Source organism: Borostomias antarcticus (genome assembly GCF_949987555.1).
Source record: "Borostomias antarcticus genome assembly, chromosome: 18".
Lineage (NCBI taxonomy): Eukaryota > Metazoa > Chordata > Actinopteri > Stomiiformes > Stomiidae > Borostomias > Borostomias antarcticus.
In genome coordinates, this window is record NC_140251.1 from 9,090,838 (window position 1) to 9,103,903 (window position 13,066).

At 44.3% G+C, this 13,066-nt stretch overlaps 1 protein-coding gene across 1 annotated transcript; it reads right to left on the reverse strand.

Annotated features, from left to right (window-relative positions):
• Positions 1 to 6,573: 6,573 nt before the first annotated feature.
• cyp11a1.2 (cytochrome P450 family 11 subfamily A member 1, tandem duplicate 2) lies at positions 6,574 to 11,425 on the reverse strand (the record flags this gene model as incomplete). The annotated part of the gene is made up of 9 exons (XM_084452549.1): positions 6,574 to 6,696; positions 6,815 to 7,006; positions 7,210 to 7,288; positions 8,002 to 8,168; positions 9,230 to 9,390; positions 9,721 to 9,924; positions 10,321 to 10,520; positions 10,725 to 10,880; positions 11,151 to 11,425. The coding sequence occupies 9 exons, from the start codon at positions 11,423 to 11,425 to the stop codon at positions 6,574 to 6,576; spliced, it is 1,557 nt and encodes a 518-aa protein (XP_084308675.1).
• Positions 11,426 to 13,066: the final 1,641 nt, after the last annotated feature.

Consider the following 13,066-nt stretch of genomic DNA (forward strand, 5'->3'; position numbering starts at 1 on the left):
TTTAAATTTCTTCTACAGGCCTCCGAACTACACCAAAGTGATCTCGGTGAGTCAAACTTCTTATAATATGTCGTAAATAAGGTCCAGGTTGTCAAAAACGAGCATTTTCCTTTAAAAACTGTAGGCATGGCGACGAGTTAGAAAAAGTAAGCTGCAAAATTAGCAGCTCAAAAGGTAGTGTGGGCCCATACGTTTCAATGGAGAGCGCAGTTGCTGAACAAATCGTCATACAGCGAAAACTATAAGTCACACGGCTTAGATACTTACATTGTACGAATCAGCACAGTTATGGGAACGTTTCGATATATAATATGTGTATGAGCTGTTAAAACTGTAGGCATAGTGACAAGTTAGAAAAAGAGTAAAAATGCAAAATTAGCAGCTCAAAAGCTAGAGTGCGTTGCCATACGTTTCAATGAGGAGAGCAGTTGCCGAACAAATCGTCATACAGCGAAAACTCTACGTCACACTGCTTAGATACTTACATTGTACGAATCAGCACAGTTGTGTGAACATTTTGATGTATAATATGTGTGTGAGCTTTCAAAACTGTAGAAGTGCCAGCAGTTTACAAAATGTGTGAATATTTTCAAAGCAACTGCTGCCACCACTCTAAAAACATAAAGTTTCTGAACATTCCAAAAGTAGTTTCAAGCAGTTTCAATGGGACAAAAAATAGTTTTAAAAGTTAAATTTCTTAAAAACTATAACAAATATCAAAAATCTGAATGGATCCGTTCAAGAGCTAAACATTATGAACATTTTAAAGTTTGAATGAAGTTTCTAGGACAAAGTATGAAGAACTAGTTAAGGTTCAAAAAAGTGGGGAGAATAATAATAAAGAAAGAAAGAAAGAAAGAAATAGTGGGAATATCACAAGACTTTCTTCTTCTATGCAGGAGGTTTTCCTGGACAGAGAGAGGCTGAGTCTAATGAGCCAACTGGAGAAGGCTGAGGCCAGGATACGGACCCTGGAGACACAGGTACTCACTCACACAACGGATATGCACATACTAAAGCATTATGGAACGAGGAGCCGTGGGATGTCACGGATATCGCCACGGCTAGCGGGAGCGATATCCGTGACACCCCGCTAACTGTGGCGATATCCGTGACATCCCACGGCTTCGAGTTCCATAATGCTTTTATACAACGGTTGCCACATGTATCCGTCAATATTTCAAAAAGAAAGATAATACGAACTTTAAAATTTATTTTTAATGGAACTATTTGTTAATCATTTGTGGATACTAACGCTGAAAAAGGGAACGTTGCCAGGCAACGACAATGCTACAGCACATCTTTGTAAACATTGATCTGGACACTGCCACAGCTTCTAATAAGAGGTGGATTGATATTAAAAGATGTGCGAACATTCCATTTTAGCGTGGGGATATCGTGGTTATCGCCACGGCTGGAATGCAAACTGACCAATAGAGACAATGGACCGGATCTATACCGTTGTATAATGTATAATAGACCTACCATACTAATAGTTGACTGTGTGTGTGTTTCCTGCAGCTGGAGGAGAACTCTAGAAGGTGGGGAAGGCAGAAGCAGGAGATGTTGACCAGGCTGAGTGAACAGAATCACGGCTTCACACGCACAACAACCACGATTCTGCACAATATCCCCATGGTCAGTGTGTCGAACAGGCAATGATCTCTGCATGGTCAGTGTGTAGACCAGGCTATGATGTCTGCATGGTCAGTGTGTAGACCAGGCTATGATGTCTTCATGGTCAGTGTGTAGACCAGGCTATGATCTCTGCATGGTCAGTGTGTAGACCAGGCTATGATGTCTGCATGGTCAGTGTGTAGACCAGGCTATGATGTCTGCATGGTCAGTGTATAGACCAGGCTATGATCTCCCTGTGATCAGTGTGTAGACCAGGATATGATCTCTGCATGGTCAGTGTGTAGACCAGGCTATGATCTCTGCATGGTCAGTGTGTCGACCAGGGTATGATCTCCCTGTGATCAGTGTGTAGACCAGGCTATGATCTCTGCATGGTCAGTGTGTAGACCAGGCTATGATCTCTGCATGGTCAGTGTGTCGACCAGGGTATGATCTCTGCATGGTCAGTGTGTCGACCAGGCTATGATGTCTGCATGGTCAGTGTGTAGACCAGGCTATGATGTCTGCATGGTCAGTGTATAGACCAGGGTATGATCTCTGCATGATCAGTGTGTAGACCAGGCTATGATCTCTGCATGGTCAGTGTGTAGACCAGGCTATGTCCCCATGGTCAGTGTGTAGACCAGGCCATGATCTCCCCATGGTCAGTGTGTAGACCAGGCCATGATCTCCCCATGGTCAGTGTGTAGACCAGGGTATGATCTCTGCATTATCATTCCTTAAGCATGAAGAAACACTCATGAGCATTTTTGTCTATTTCAAAATGCTGAAAAACATAGAAAACATAAACCAAACAAAACAACACTATCCTTAACATAATCACTTGTAAAATAGGTTTCCAGTTTTATTTAACACTCATGTGGCAGTTTTCCAGGTTGAGAACTGAAATGAATGAGCATTTACAATATACACAATATAAACAATAAACACACGTGTACTGTACACCTCAACCTACACAAACAACACCATTGCACACTGAGCATTATATCATTTAAAAAGTTTTCACATCAAAATTATAAACATGGCAGTGTAAGCATTCAATGTAAAATTTACATAAACACAACTTTGAATGCTAATTCAGAGTCTCATCAGTTCATCTGACCGCGCATGCCCTCCTGCGGGCTAGACCCCACGCTCTGAATCTGAAGAGCTGTGAACCAGAGATCAGACAGGCCCTTCATCTACAGGACCTAACCTCACCAGCTCAACGCTTTCATTTTTTCATTTCAAACCTTTATTTAAACTCGTAGGGCAATTGAGGTTTCCCTCATTTCCAATGCCGACGAGCTCACAAGCAAACACAAACATCAGCAAAACATAAGCAATTTACAACAATAATACAATTAAGATCTAAAACAGTGACAAGTTGAGGAACCAATGTCTAGAGCCATGGCTCTGAACTCCCTATCGGAGGGAAGCAGCTCTAGCTTCAATGTCTGTTGGAGAGAGTTCCAGGTATACGGAGCATCATAACTGAATGCAGTCCGTCCAAGTTCTGTACGAGAACGAGGGACCTTAAAAACAAGAAGATCATTCGATCGAGTCTGATGAGTTCTCAAGGGCTTTCTGTACAGAATCTGCAATACTATAGACAACAGTGTCATCAGCATATAGATGAGCCTTACTACCACGTAAAGGTGAGTCATTAATATAAATGGTGAAGAGGACGCATTGTCGTCTTCCAGACAAATAGTCCTGAAACCAGGCACAGGTACCCCCAGCTGGACCTATGCAGGCTAGCGTCTGTAACAACAGATGGTGATCGACTGTGTCAAAGGCTTTTGATAAGTCAACAAATAGGGCTGCACAATGTTTTTTGTTATCTAATGCTGATAATATATCATTCATAACAATGGTGGCAGCTGAAATTGTACTATGATTGCTCTAAATCCAGATTGGTGTGTGCTTAAGACAGAGTAACTAGAAAGGAAATGTTTCAATTGGTTATTAACTAGGGTCTCTAGAGCCTTAGCCAAACAAGGAAGTTTGGAAATAGGACGAAAGTTGTCCAAGTTGTCCCTAGTACCCCCTTTGTGCAAGGGGGTGATTCTTGCAGACTTCCAAACTAAGGGGAATTTGGCTGATGAGATGAAGAGATTACAAATATATGATAGTGGAACAATAATGAGTGGGGCGGACAGTTTTAGGAAAAATGAATCTAAATTATATTATTATTGTGATTTTATCAAGAAAATAGTCTGTTTTAGCTTTTCTTACTGCACTGGTGCACCTATTCCTGATTTGTCTAAAGTTAAGCCAGTGCTGAGCTGAACCAGAGTGCCTGGCAAGAGACCAGGCTGAGTTCCTATCCATGAACAATTTAGATAGCTCGCGGCTAAACCATGGCGAGACTCTATCCTTAATGCAAACTTTCTTAAATGGTGCATGGACATTTACAATGGCCTTAAATGAATCAATGAATGAGTTCAGAGCTACCTGCACATCTGTCTCAGTCAGAACATAACTCCAGTCACACTCATTCACTTCACACAGAAACATTTCCACGTCAAAGTTCTTAAAGTTCCTCTTAGAAACCACACAAGATCCAGTCTTTTTTATACGCACATCCCTTATACAGGCAACAGGACAGTGATCGCTGACTCCCAGCTCAAAGACACCACTGGAAGAGTATTTATCAGGCTTATTTGTGAAAACAAGGTCTAATAGAGTAGACTTAAAGTGATCTTTAGGGTTGGGCCGAGTTGGTTCAGATAGCAATTGCACTAAGTTTAGACCACACATTAAGTCTTTAAGCGGCAAGGAAACATCACTCAGCCAGTTCAGGTTTAGGTCACCCATTACGAGCAATTCATCATCAGATAATTTAGAGATCAACTTCACCATGGTGTCAGTAGCATGAGGTCCTGCAGAGGGAGGTCGGTAGATTCCCACTACGGTCAAAGAATCAGGACCATAATGGACCTTTAAAGCAAGAAGCTCAAAACACTTTGGGGGGGAGACAGCATGCAGAGTTGTCAATGAGAGATTAGACCTCACATAAATTCCAGCTCCCCCACCCTTACCAGATCGATCCATTCTATAGAGACTGTAATTACAAAGAGCCAAGTCTGAATCTACTGTATTTTTTCCAAGCCATGTTTCACATAATATGAGAATATCCGGGGTAGTCTGTTCAGCTAATATAGTTATTAGCTGAACCGGCCTACAAGTGTAGCAGCTAGTAAGAGGTAGTAATGTTCCAGTAACAGTATACAGTGGTAGTAATGTTCCAGTAACAGTATTAAGTGGTAGTAATGTTCCAGTAGCTGTATAAAGTGGGAGTAATGTCCCAGTTTATAACAGTATAAAGTGGTAGTAATTTTCCAGTAACAGTATAAAGTGATATTAATGTTCCAGTTTATGACAGTATAAAGTGGTAGTAATGTTCCAGTTTATAACAATATAAAGTGGTAGTAATGTTCCAGTAACAGTATAAAGTGGTAGCAATGTTCCAGTTAATAACAATATAAAGTGGTAGTAATGTTCCAGTAACAAAGTGGTAGTAATGTTCCAGTAACAGTATAAAGTGGTAGCAATGTTCCAGTTTATAACAATATAAAGTGGTAGTAATGTTCCAGTAACAGTATAAAGTGGTAGTAATGTTCCAGTTTATAACAGTTTACATTGGTAGTAATGTTCCAGTAACAGTATAAAGTGGTAGTAATGTTCCTGTTTATAACAGTATACAGTGGTAGTAATGTTCCAGTTACAGTATTACGTGGTAGTAATGTTCCAGTAGAAGTATAAAGTGGGAGTAATGTCCCAGTTTATAACAGTATAAAGTGGTAGTAATGTTCCAGTAACAGTATAAAGTGGTATTAATGTTCCAGTATATAACAGTATAAAGTGGTAGTGATGTTCCAGTTTATAACAGTATAAAGACGTACAGCTGTGTCTCTTCTACAGAAGAGTGTGTGTGCCTCTCTGAAGGAGCGCAGCAGACAGCTGAAGCATGTGAAGTGACCTCCATCTCACCCTCCCCACCAGTCGCGGGACAAACCCCAGCAACGAGGACACTTAAGAGCTCTTTATACTGAAACAGAGTTTGTATTTAACTACAATTATTTAGGTAGGTACAATAAATGATTAAAAAATGAACAAACCAACTAACTTTTTAATCTGTTTCTTTTTTCTTTCATTGAGTGTTTCTATTGGTAGTCATTTGAGACTTAGGTCTCTTTCACAAAGACTGCCTGTGAACAGAAAAAAACAATAAACTGAAACAATAAACACCTCTATAGCTAAAAACCTCTATAACCAAGATTAAAATCTTTAACTGAAATTAAAAAATAAACACAAAAACAAGAAAGCATGCATACACTTCAGCTAAAACAAAACAAAAAACAGTGCAGCATCCTCTGGAAATGGCCCATAGGAACCAACAGATCTAGTTCCAGCTTTCCCTGAAGGCCTTTCCAGGAGGACGGTTCCCCCTACAGCAGTATGGGGAACTTCTAAAAACCATCCTGTATGGCATTCTTGTTTCCTTCATCCGAGAAGAGCTTTGTAGATAAAACACAAATGAGTTTTGTGACTCCTTACTGACAGTGAACGCACATGCTGATAGAGGAGGCAGTGAAGTGTTTTGTAATTCTATCTTGTTATCAGTCAAATTGCACTATGATATGTGCCCGGGGTTTTTAATGTGCTTGTAGGAGCGATCATGAATATGTATGCGTCACTGTTACTGAGCACTGGTAAAATTGGAGCTTGAATTATACATTTCCTGCTGTTAAAAGATAGGCATACCTGTTTCTGTAGGCTACACATATCCTATTTTGGGTCTAATATTTTTGAGTCATTAGAGAAAGATTATCCGCTAGATATATGCCTAAATATTTAGCAACTTAATTTTGGTACCATTTTGGTTGTGAAGTAGCCTAACCCACAGTAGTTTGTTTAGGTAAATCTTCATATGTCCCACAATCTCCTCTGTCAATGAGTGCTGTGTAGAGGCTTCAATGTCAGTAGAATAGGTTTCTCTGGCAACAGGATCAACTCGAAGGTACTCCGCACCTCCACCTGGCGCTGCTTCTCCACACGGAAGTTCTCCAGCATCTACAACAGCAGGACACATGGGTGAAACACACGGCGTAGTTATGAGCATTCTATCATGGGACATCAAGCGACGTCCCGTGCCTCGTGAGCGAGCTCCATCAAAGTGAGGCTGTCTCACGTGGATGAGGAAGATCTGCATCTCGGACTCGGCGATCCTGCGGCCTATGCACTGGCGCGGTCCGAAGCCGAAGCCCAGACTGCGGAAGTAGCGTTTTTCCGCTTTGAGCCAGCGAGACGGCAGGTACCGCTCCGGCTGGTGGAAAACATCAGGGTCCCGACCCATGGCATACAGCCCCAGCTGGACCAGAGTCTGACCACAAACAAACACACACACACACACACACACACACACACACACACACACACACAGGCAGAGAGAAAACATCTTCACATTCATTATTACAGTAGCATTCACAGCACTGTCTGAGAATTAAATGGCAGCTGATTTTGCCATCTAAAACAATACTGAAGGTTCTGATATAAGGGCTTGACATTTCCTAAATAGGATCTTACCCCAGATGGTATGTGGTAGTTTTGAATAACGATGTCCTCCATTGTGTATCTCTGCAAACTCACTGCAATAGGGTGTAGTCTGAGGGACAGAAGTAGATTTCACCCTGCAACATGCTTTTGATGCCAGAGGGTGGCACTGTGCAAACATGACACATTTCAAAATATGACGACGTTATATTGCTGGCTTTGATATGCGTCACCGTTACCAGTCTACAGTATAGCCGACGGGCCGCTCACACGCTTGCGTTTGATGCGTCAACATTGACGGATGCCATTCACTTTCAATGGCTGCAGCCGAATGGCATTCTGGTTCCGTTGTTGTCCCTGTGCGTTGCGTTGCCTGCGTTGCTAGCGTCGAAAGTTGAGACATGTTCAACTTTCAGATGCGTTGCTGGAGCTGCCGACCAATGTCTTGACGGAGAAAGACGTCATCGTAAGGCGGGATTTTCAAATTTTTCGATACCAAGATGGAGGACAATCGCTGTTTGTTTGCAGGATAGGATGTACCCAATACCTGCGGGCACCACGCTCACGTTGCCTCAACCACAATGTATAGACGATCGCCACACGTTCGACCAGATTAGCATCCATGACAGCACTAAACGAAAAGCCGGGTGGGTTTTCAAAATAGTGCGCGCTAGCAGGTTCGGAGAATCTACTGGCTGTTGCAAGCGCAGTTTTGGACAATGTGATTGGTTGTTGCGTGCGGCAGACACGCCTTCCGCCATACGTTGACGGACACGCATCAAACGCAAGCGTGAGCGCAGAAGGTGTGTGTATGTACGTGCCTACCTCAGTGTTTCTCTCAGGGCGTATTTGACCATAGGCACCTTCTTCAGCATCTCCAGGATGTTTCCCTGGGCAGCTGCCCTGGCTGCCGCCACCTCCGCCCTGAGCTCCTCCTGCAGGTCCGGGTGTCGGGCCAGCTCGTACAGCGTCCACTGCAGAGTGATGGACGTCTGGAATGCAAATCAAGTCGGTGAACGCAGTGTTCTGAAAAGTTGGCCTACTTCCTCAGGATGACCTAGCATCCATTAGGCTATATTAAGCTTAAAGGAGTAGTCAAGGAAAAATGCATGTTTATCCCTGTTTTAAGGTTACTTATGATCATATACAGTGATTCAGATCAAAACGTTGACAAAACTAGCACTTTTGAGAAAGTCTGATAATTGCTCTACCACCGTTTTGGTCATACAATGGATGTGGGTGGGCACCTTGAAAAATCTTTCATAAACATGTTAAACTCTCGATTTCAAAGACAAGAAGCTCACCGAGGGGGTAATTGGTGTCCGTTGGTGTTCTGACATCAAATTTGCCGCAAAGTATGAATCCTGTAGGGTTTTATTGATCATTTTATGAAATCCATTGACTTGTATTGAAGTGACCGTTGTAAATGTGTAGATAAATCTGCAGAGGGGATTCAGGAAGCGGAACTACTTACGGTAGCTATTGTTATTGTTTATGTTGCTAGGCTACCTAGTTTGTGAAAGTTTACACGTATGTGCTGCGACTAAATAGTTCTATGCTAAATATTTTAAAAAGCCTTTTCAGATGAACTAGAATCTTACTTTATGGCGAATTATATGTCAGAACGCCAACTAACACCTCGTGAGTTTCTTGTCTTTGAAATTGAGAGTTTAACATGTTTTTTGAAAGATTTTTCACGGTGCCCACCCACATCCATTGTATGACCAAAACGGTGGTAGAGCAATTATCAGACTTTCTCATAAGTGCTAGTTTTGTCAACGTTTTGATCTGAACCATTGTATATGATCATAAGTAACCTTAAAACAGGGCTAAACATGCATTTTCCCTTTACTACTCCTTTAAGTCATGGGTAGCACATCCTGTCAGGTAGGAAATGTTGACCGACACGGATGCCATGAGTGAAGCTTAATATAATGGGTGGTAGGTCATCCTGAGGAGGTAGGGCAACTCTAAAGAACACCGGCTACAAATCATCACAGTAGTTGTGGTTGTTGTTGTGGTGATTGCATTGCCCGTGCTCTCAGTGTTTTACCGTGTCTACTCCTCCAGCCATCAGCTCAGTGACGCTGGCCTTGATGTCCTCGACGGACAGCTTGTCGAGCATCAGCAGGCTGGCGAGGACCCCTGGGTATTTCCTATCACTCCCTCTGTCCTGCCTCAGCTGTTTATAGACGTGCTGTATGCAGCGGTCCGCTAAGGAGAAATACGCCCAGAACAGAACTATTATGTAACTACATTATACGTTCAATAACCAACCGTGTTTATACAAGTACAGTCCACCGTGCTTTCGTCTTGCTGAGCATATGTGACTGTCATTCTCTCGTCTGCGACAAGCTGTGAGGTGGACACGCTGACAGTTGTGCCAATAGGGACGTCTCTCTTGGAGGGACTGTCAGCGCTTCCTTGAGGAGTGAGTTTCACCACCACTCTCACGTTTCACTCGGTTACACAGATATCATTAGGCCATCGTAACAATGCCTTTAATACGCGGTTCCTCTGTGGTCCTGGTGTGGCCCGCCTCACCCTGGCTGAAGATTCCGTCCCAGGCCTCCACGTGGTCCCGCCACACCTTGGCCCCCAGCCTCTTCAGCAGCCAGGGGGGGAGGTACAGCATGGGGGTGGTGGTCTTGAACATCAGGGAGATACAGTCGATGAATTGCTGGGCCTCAGGGTCGATGTAGTCCAGCATGAGACCCAGACGCTCCCCGTAGAGCACCGCGCTGACCGCTGCGCGGGCCCACCGACCGGGGCGCCGGTAAGACAGACACAGGAGATGGAGGGTAAGGCTTTAGGGGAGTTATAATAATAATAATAATAATAATTTTTATTTGTATAGCACCTTTCATACTAATAAATGCAGCTCAAAGTGCTTTACAACAGAGAGTATGCATGCACGGAGTGCTTCACATAAAAATGGACATAAAATAAACCAAAACAGGATGATAAGATGGAAGATAGAACACAAATCTAACCTTACCCAAGGTTACTACCCTACCATAGGTTATAATTGTAGGCAAATGCAGAGACACAGGCATTTCTGAGAACATGGAAAATGGCATTGAACACGTGTGAAACGCAATAATGGTTTAAACACACTGTAGGTCAGAGGAGATCCAATCTTACATTCCAATGCATATTTGAAGAGCTCTTGAGAGAGGTCAGCGGTCCATTTGTTCTGGCCGCTTCTCTCTATTTTTCTATAAACACGGGCCACAAAGTCCTGGCCCACTTCCTCCAGGAGAGGCACAAAGTTCTCCAGCACCTTGGGAGAGATCACTTCCTTGTTCAGGATCAGCCTGTTGCTCCGCCAGTCCTCTCCGTCCCTGGAGAGAAAGCGTTTTAACCAAGCCTGACACAACTGGGTGCACTACACCCACTCTACTGGCTCACTGACCTGGTGCCCTCAAGACTATTTGGAAAGTTTTTGAACTCACATCCTGTTAACAATTTTGACAGAAATAACTGATAGAAGAAGATAATTTTGAGAGAGGCTACAGTTGATAAAAGCTGTGATTTAGAACACGTACTTCAGCAAGACTCCATATTTGCGGTTCCTGTGGTCCCTGTACGCTGTCCAGGGCTCCACGGTGAGGCGTCTGGGGTACAGGCCCTCCGCCTTGAACAGGACAGCCGCATCGCCTGGCTTGATTATGTTCACACTCTCATAATAGCCTATTTTCTCCCTGTTGTAGAAAGTGGTCACATTTTCCAGGAAAACAAAGTGTATGTTTATATTTAGCTGTGAGAACAGATAGCTCCCCTAACCAATATTAGACAATTCAAGGTTGCAGAAATACTTTATCTATACAGCAGAAACGTGACATTTATTGCATTCCGAGGCAGTAAACCATTTTCTTCAAGATAATGTGACATCAGTAGACCTGTGCAACACCATTATGCTAGCATTTCCTTTCCCACTAAACGTAGCCTAGCTGCTTCCTGTGTTCCTGTACCTGTAAATGGGCCCGAAGGTGTTGAAGTTGTGCACCATGATGCGATGGATGTTCCTGAAGCCGCCTAGTTTCCAGAAGCTGTAGAGGTTGACCGCTCCGTTCCTCCAAAGCCCAGGGATCTCACTGAAGGGCAGTATGGTGGAGCTGACGTCTGGGTCCTTAGTCTGTCTGACCACTGGTATACTGCTGCTGTGGCAGAGTCCAGCCACTGCCAGTCTGTCTGCCCAGGGCAGAGGCAGCGCCACAGATCTGCCCCTCACTCTCCACCTAGCCATCATAGCACCTCCGTCTCTCCCTCTGGCCCTCGCTCCTCTCCCGTCTCTCCCAGAGACGTCTGGAGAGCTGTGTGGGGGTTGGTCTTTATATCCGGGCCCCCGTGTGTCCTCAGTCAAGGCTCTCCTCACTCAAACGCATGTATGTTAGTTCCATCAGCTGTCTGGAAGGTCACAGAAGAGAGGGTCAGAGGCTGAACACAAACACAGCCCTTGGGCTGCTTGTGATTTGCTAAGATAAAGCAAGTGTACTCCAGGATCTATTCTGTAATCTGGTTAATTAAGAGCAAAATACAGGAATAAATAGTTCAGTTAGATCAGAGTTCATGTGCAAAGTGCAGAGCGCATAGAGTCACAAGAACGCATAGAGTCACATTTTCACAAGAGTCGACATATGCGCCCAGCTCCCTTCTAGCCAAGAAAAACAATCACTCTGGTGGCCTGCATTTGCCTTCACCTCATTTTTTTGATTATTCAATTTCTCCATGGCCAATGTCACAAAGCCCAACACTGCAGCGGAGGGGTTTTGGATTCGTTCACCCCTCCCTGGGACGTGAGTACCCCTCTGATGGCTGATGGCCTACCTTGACGATTCTAAAAGGGCTGAGCACAATATAATTTCTGTGTTGGCCCATTGTTGAGCCACTTCTATATATGTACTCCTTCGCATTGCTGCCGGACGGAGAGTGAGGGCTGCGCTGCGGGGTCGGATCCACCGCGCACCGTGGTCCATCCAGTGGAGCGAGGGGAGGTTGGGCATAACAGTGGAGGGTGTGGATCCGTGTGGAGCAGTGCCATCCGGAGGAGGTGACCACACGCCGACCAGGGATCGGTGTTCTTCAAGAACGGACAGACATTGGTTGGGCTGTACTGTCCGCCTCGTCTCCGGAGAATCCACCTCTCCCTGGCTGCCTGTGGAGTGGGTGACGTTACTGGGCCACGCCTTATTTTTTGTGCTTTCTGCTGCAGTGGACAGATATTTTTTTTATTTTGTGGGGACTCGAAGGTCGATCCCCACACCTAAGACATTTATGTTGTGTGTCCTGTATGTCAGTCCCCCCGTCCTCCCCATATCTAATTGTTAGTGGGTGTTTTCTAGCTTGTGGGAGGGGAATTATTGATAGTTGGGATAGGAGGTGGAGTGAGTCCCTCTTGTGTAGTGGTTGCATGCCATCTTCCCCACGTGTGCAGTGCCAGACCTTTTTGGGGTCTAGTGTGTGTGTGCGCTAATTCACTTGGAGTGTAGTGTGTCCACAGATTGTAGTGCCTCAGTGATAATAGCCTACCCTATTTTTGCAGTGGCTGGTCCAGGGTGTCTGGGTAGCTCCTCCCACCTCTATCCTAGGCCTAAAGAAAACCCTCACATCATTGGCTAATAAAGTCAGACCTGCTGATCCTATGTTTGGGGGGGGGGGGGATATAATCTTAAGAATTGAATAAAGATTTATATATTTTAATCTTTCTCCTGGTCTTCTGTGTGGGGCAAGTGCTGAGAGATCCATTTGTTGCCTGTGTCGGGTGGAGTTAAGTGTCTCAGGAAAACCTGTGACAGGTACACACAGCATACATCAGCGACGAGCGCGTAGACTCCTCCTTTTTCTGCGAGAATCCAATCTAACGCATGTCATTGCGGACGTCGCTGCT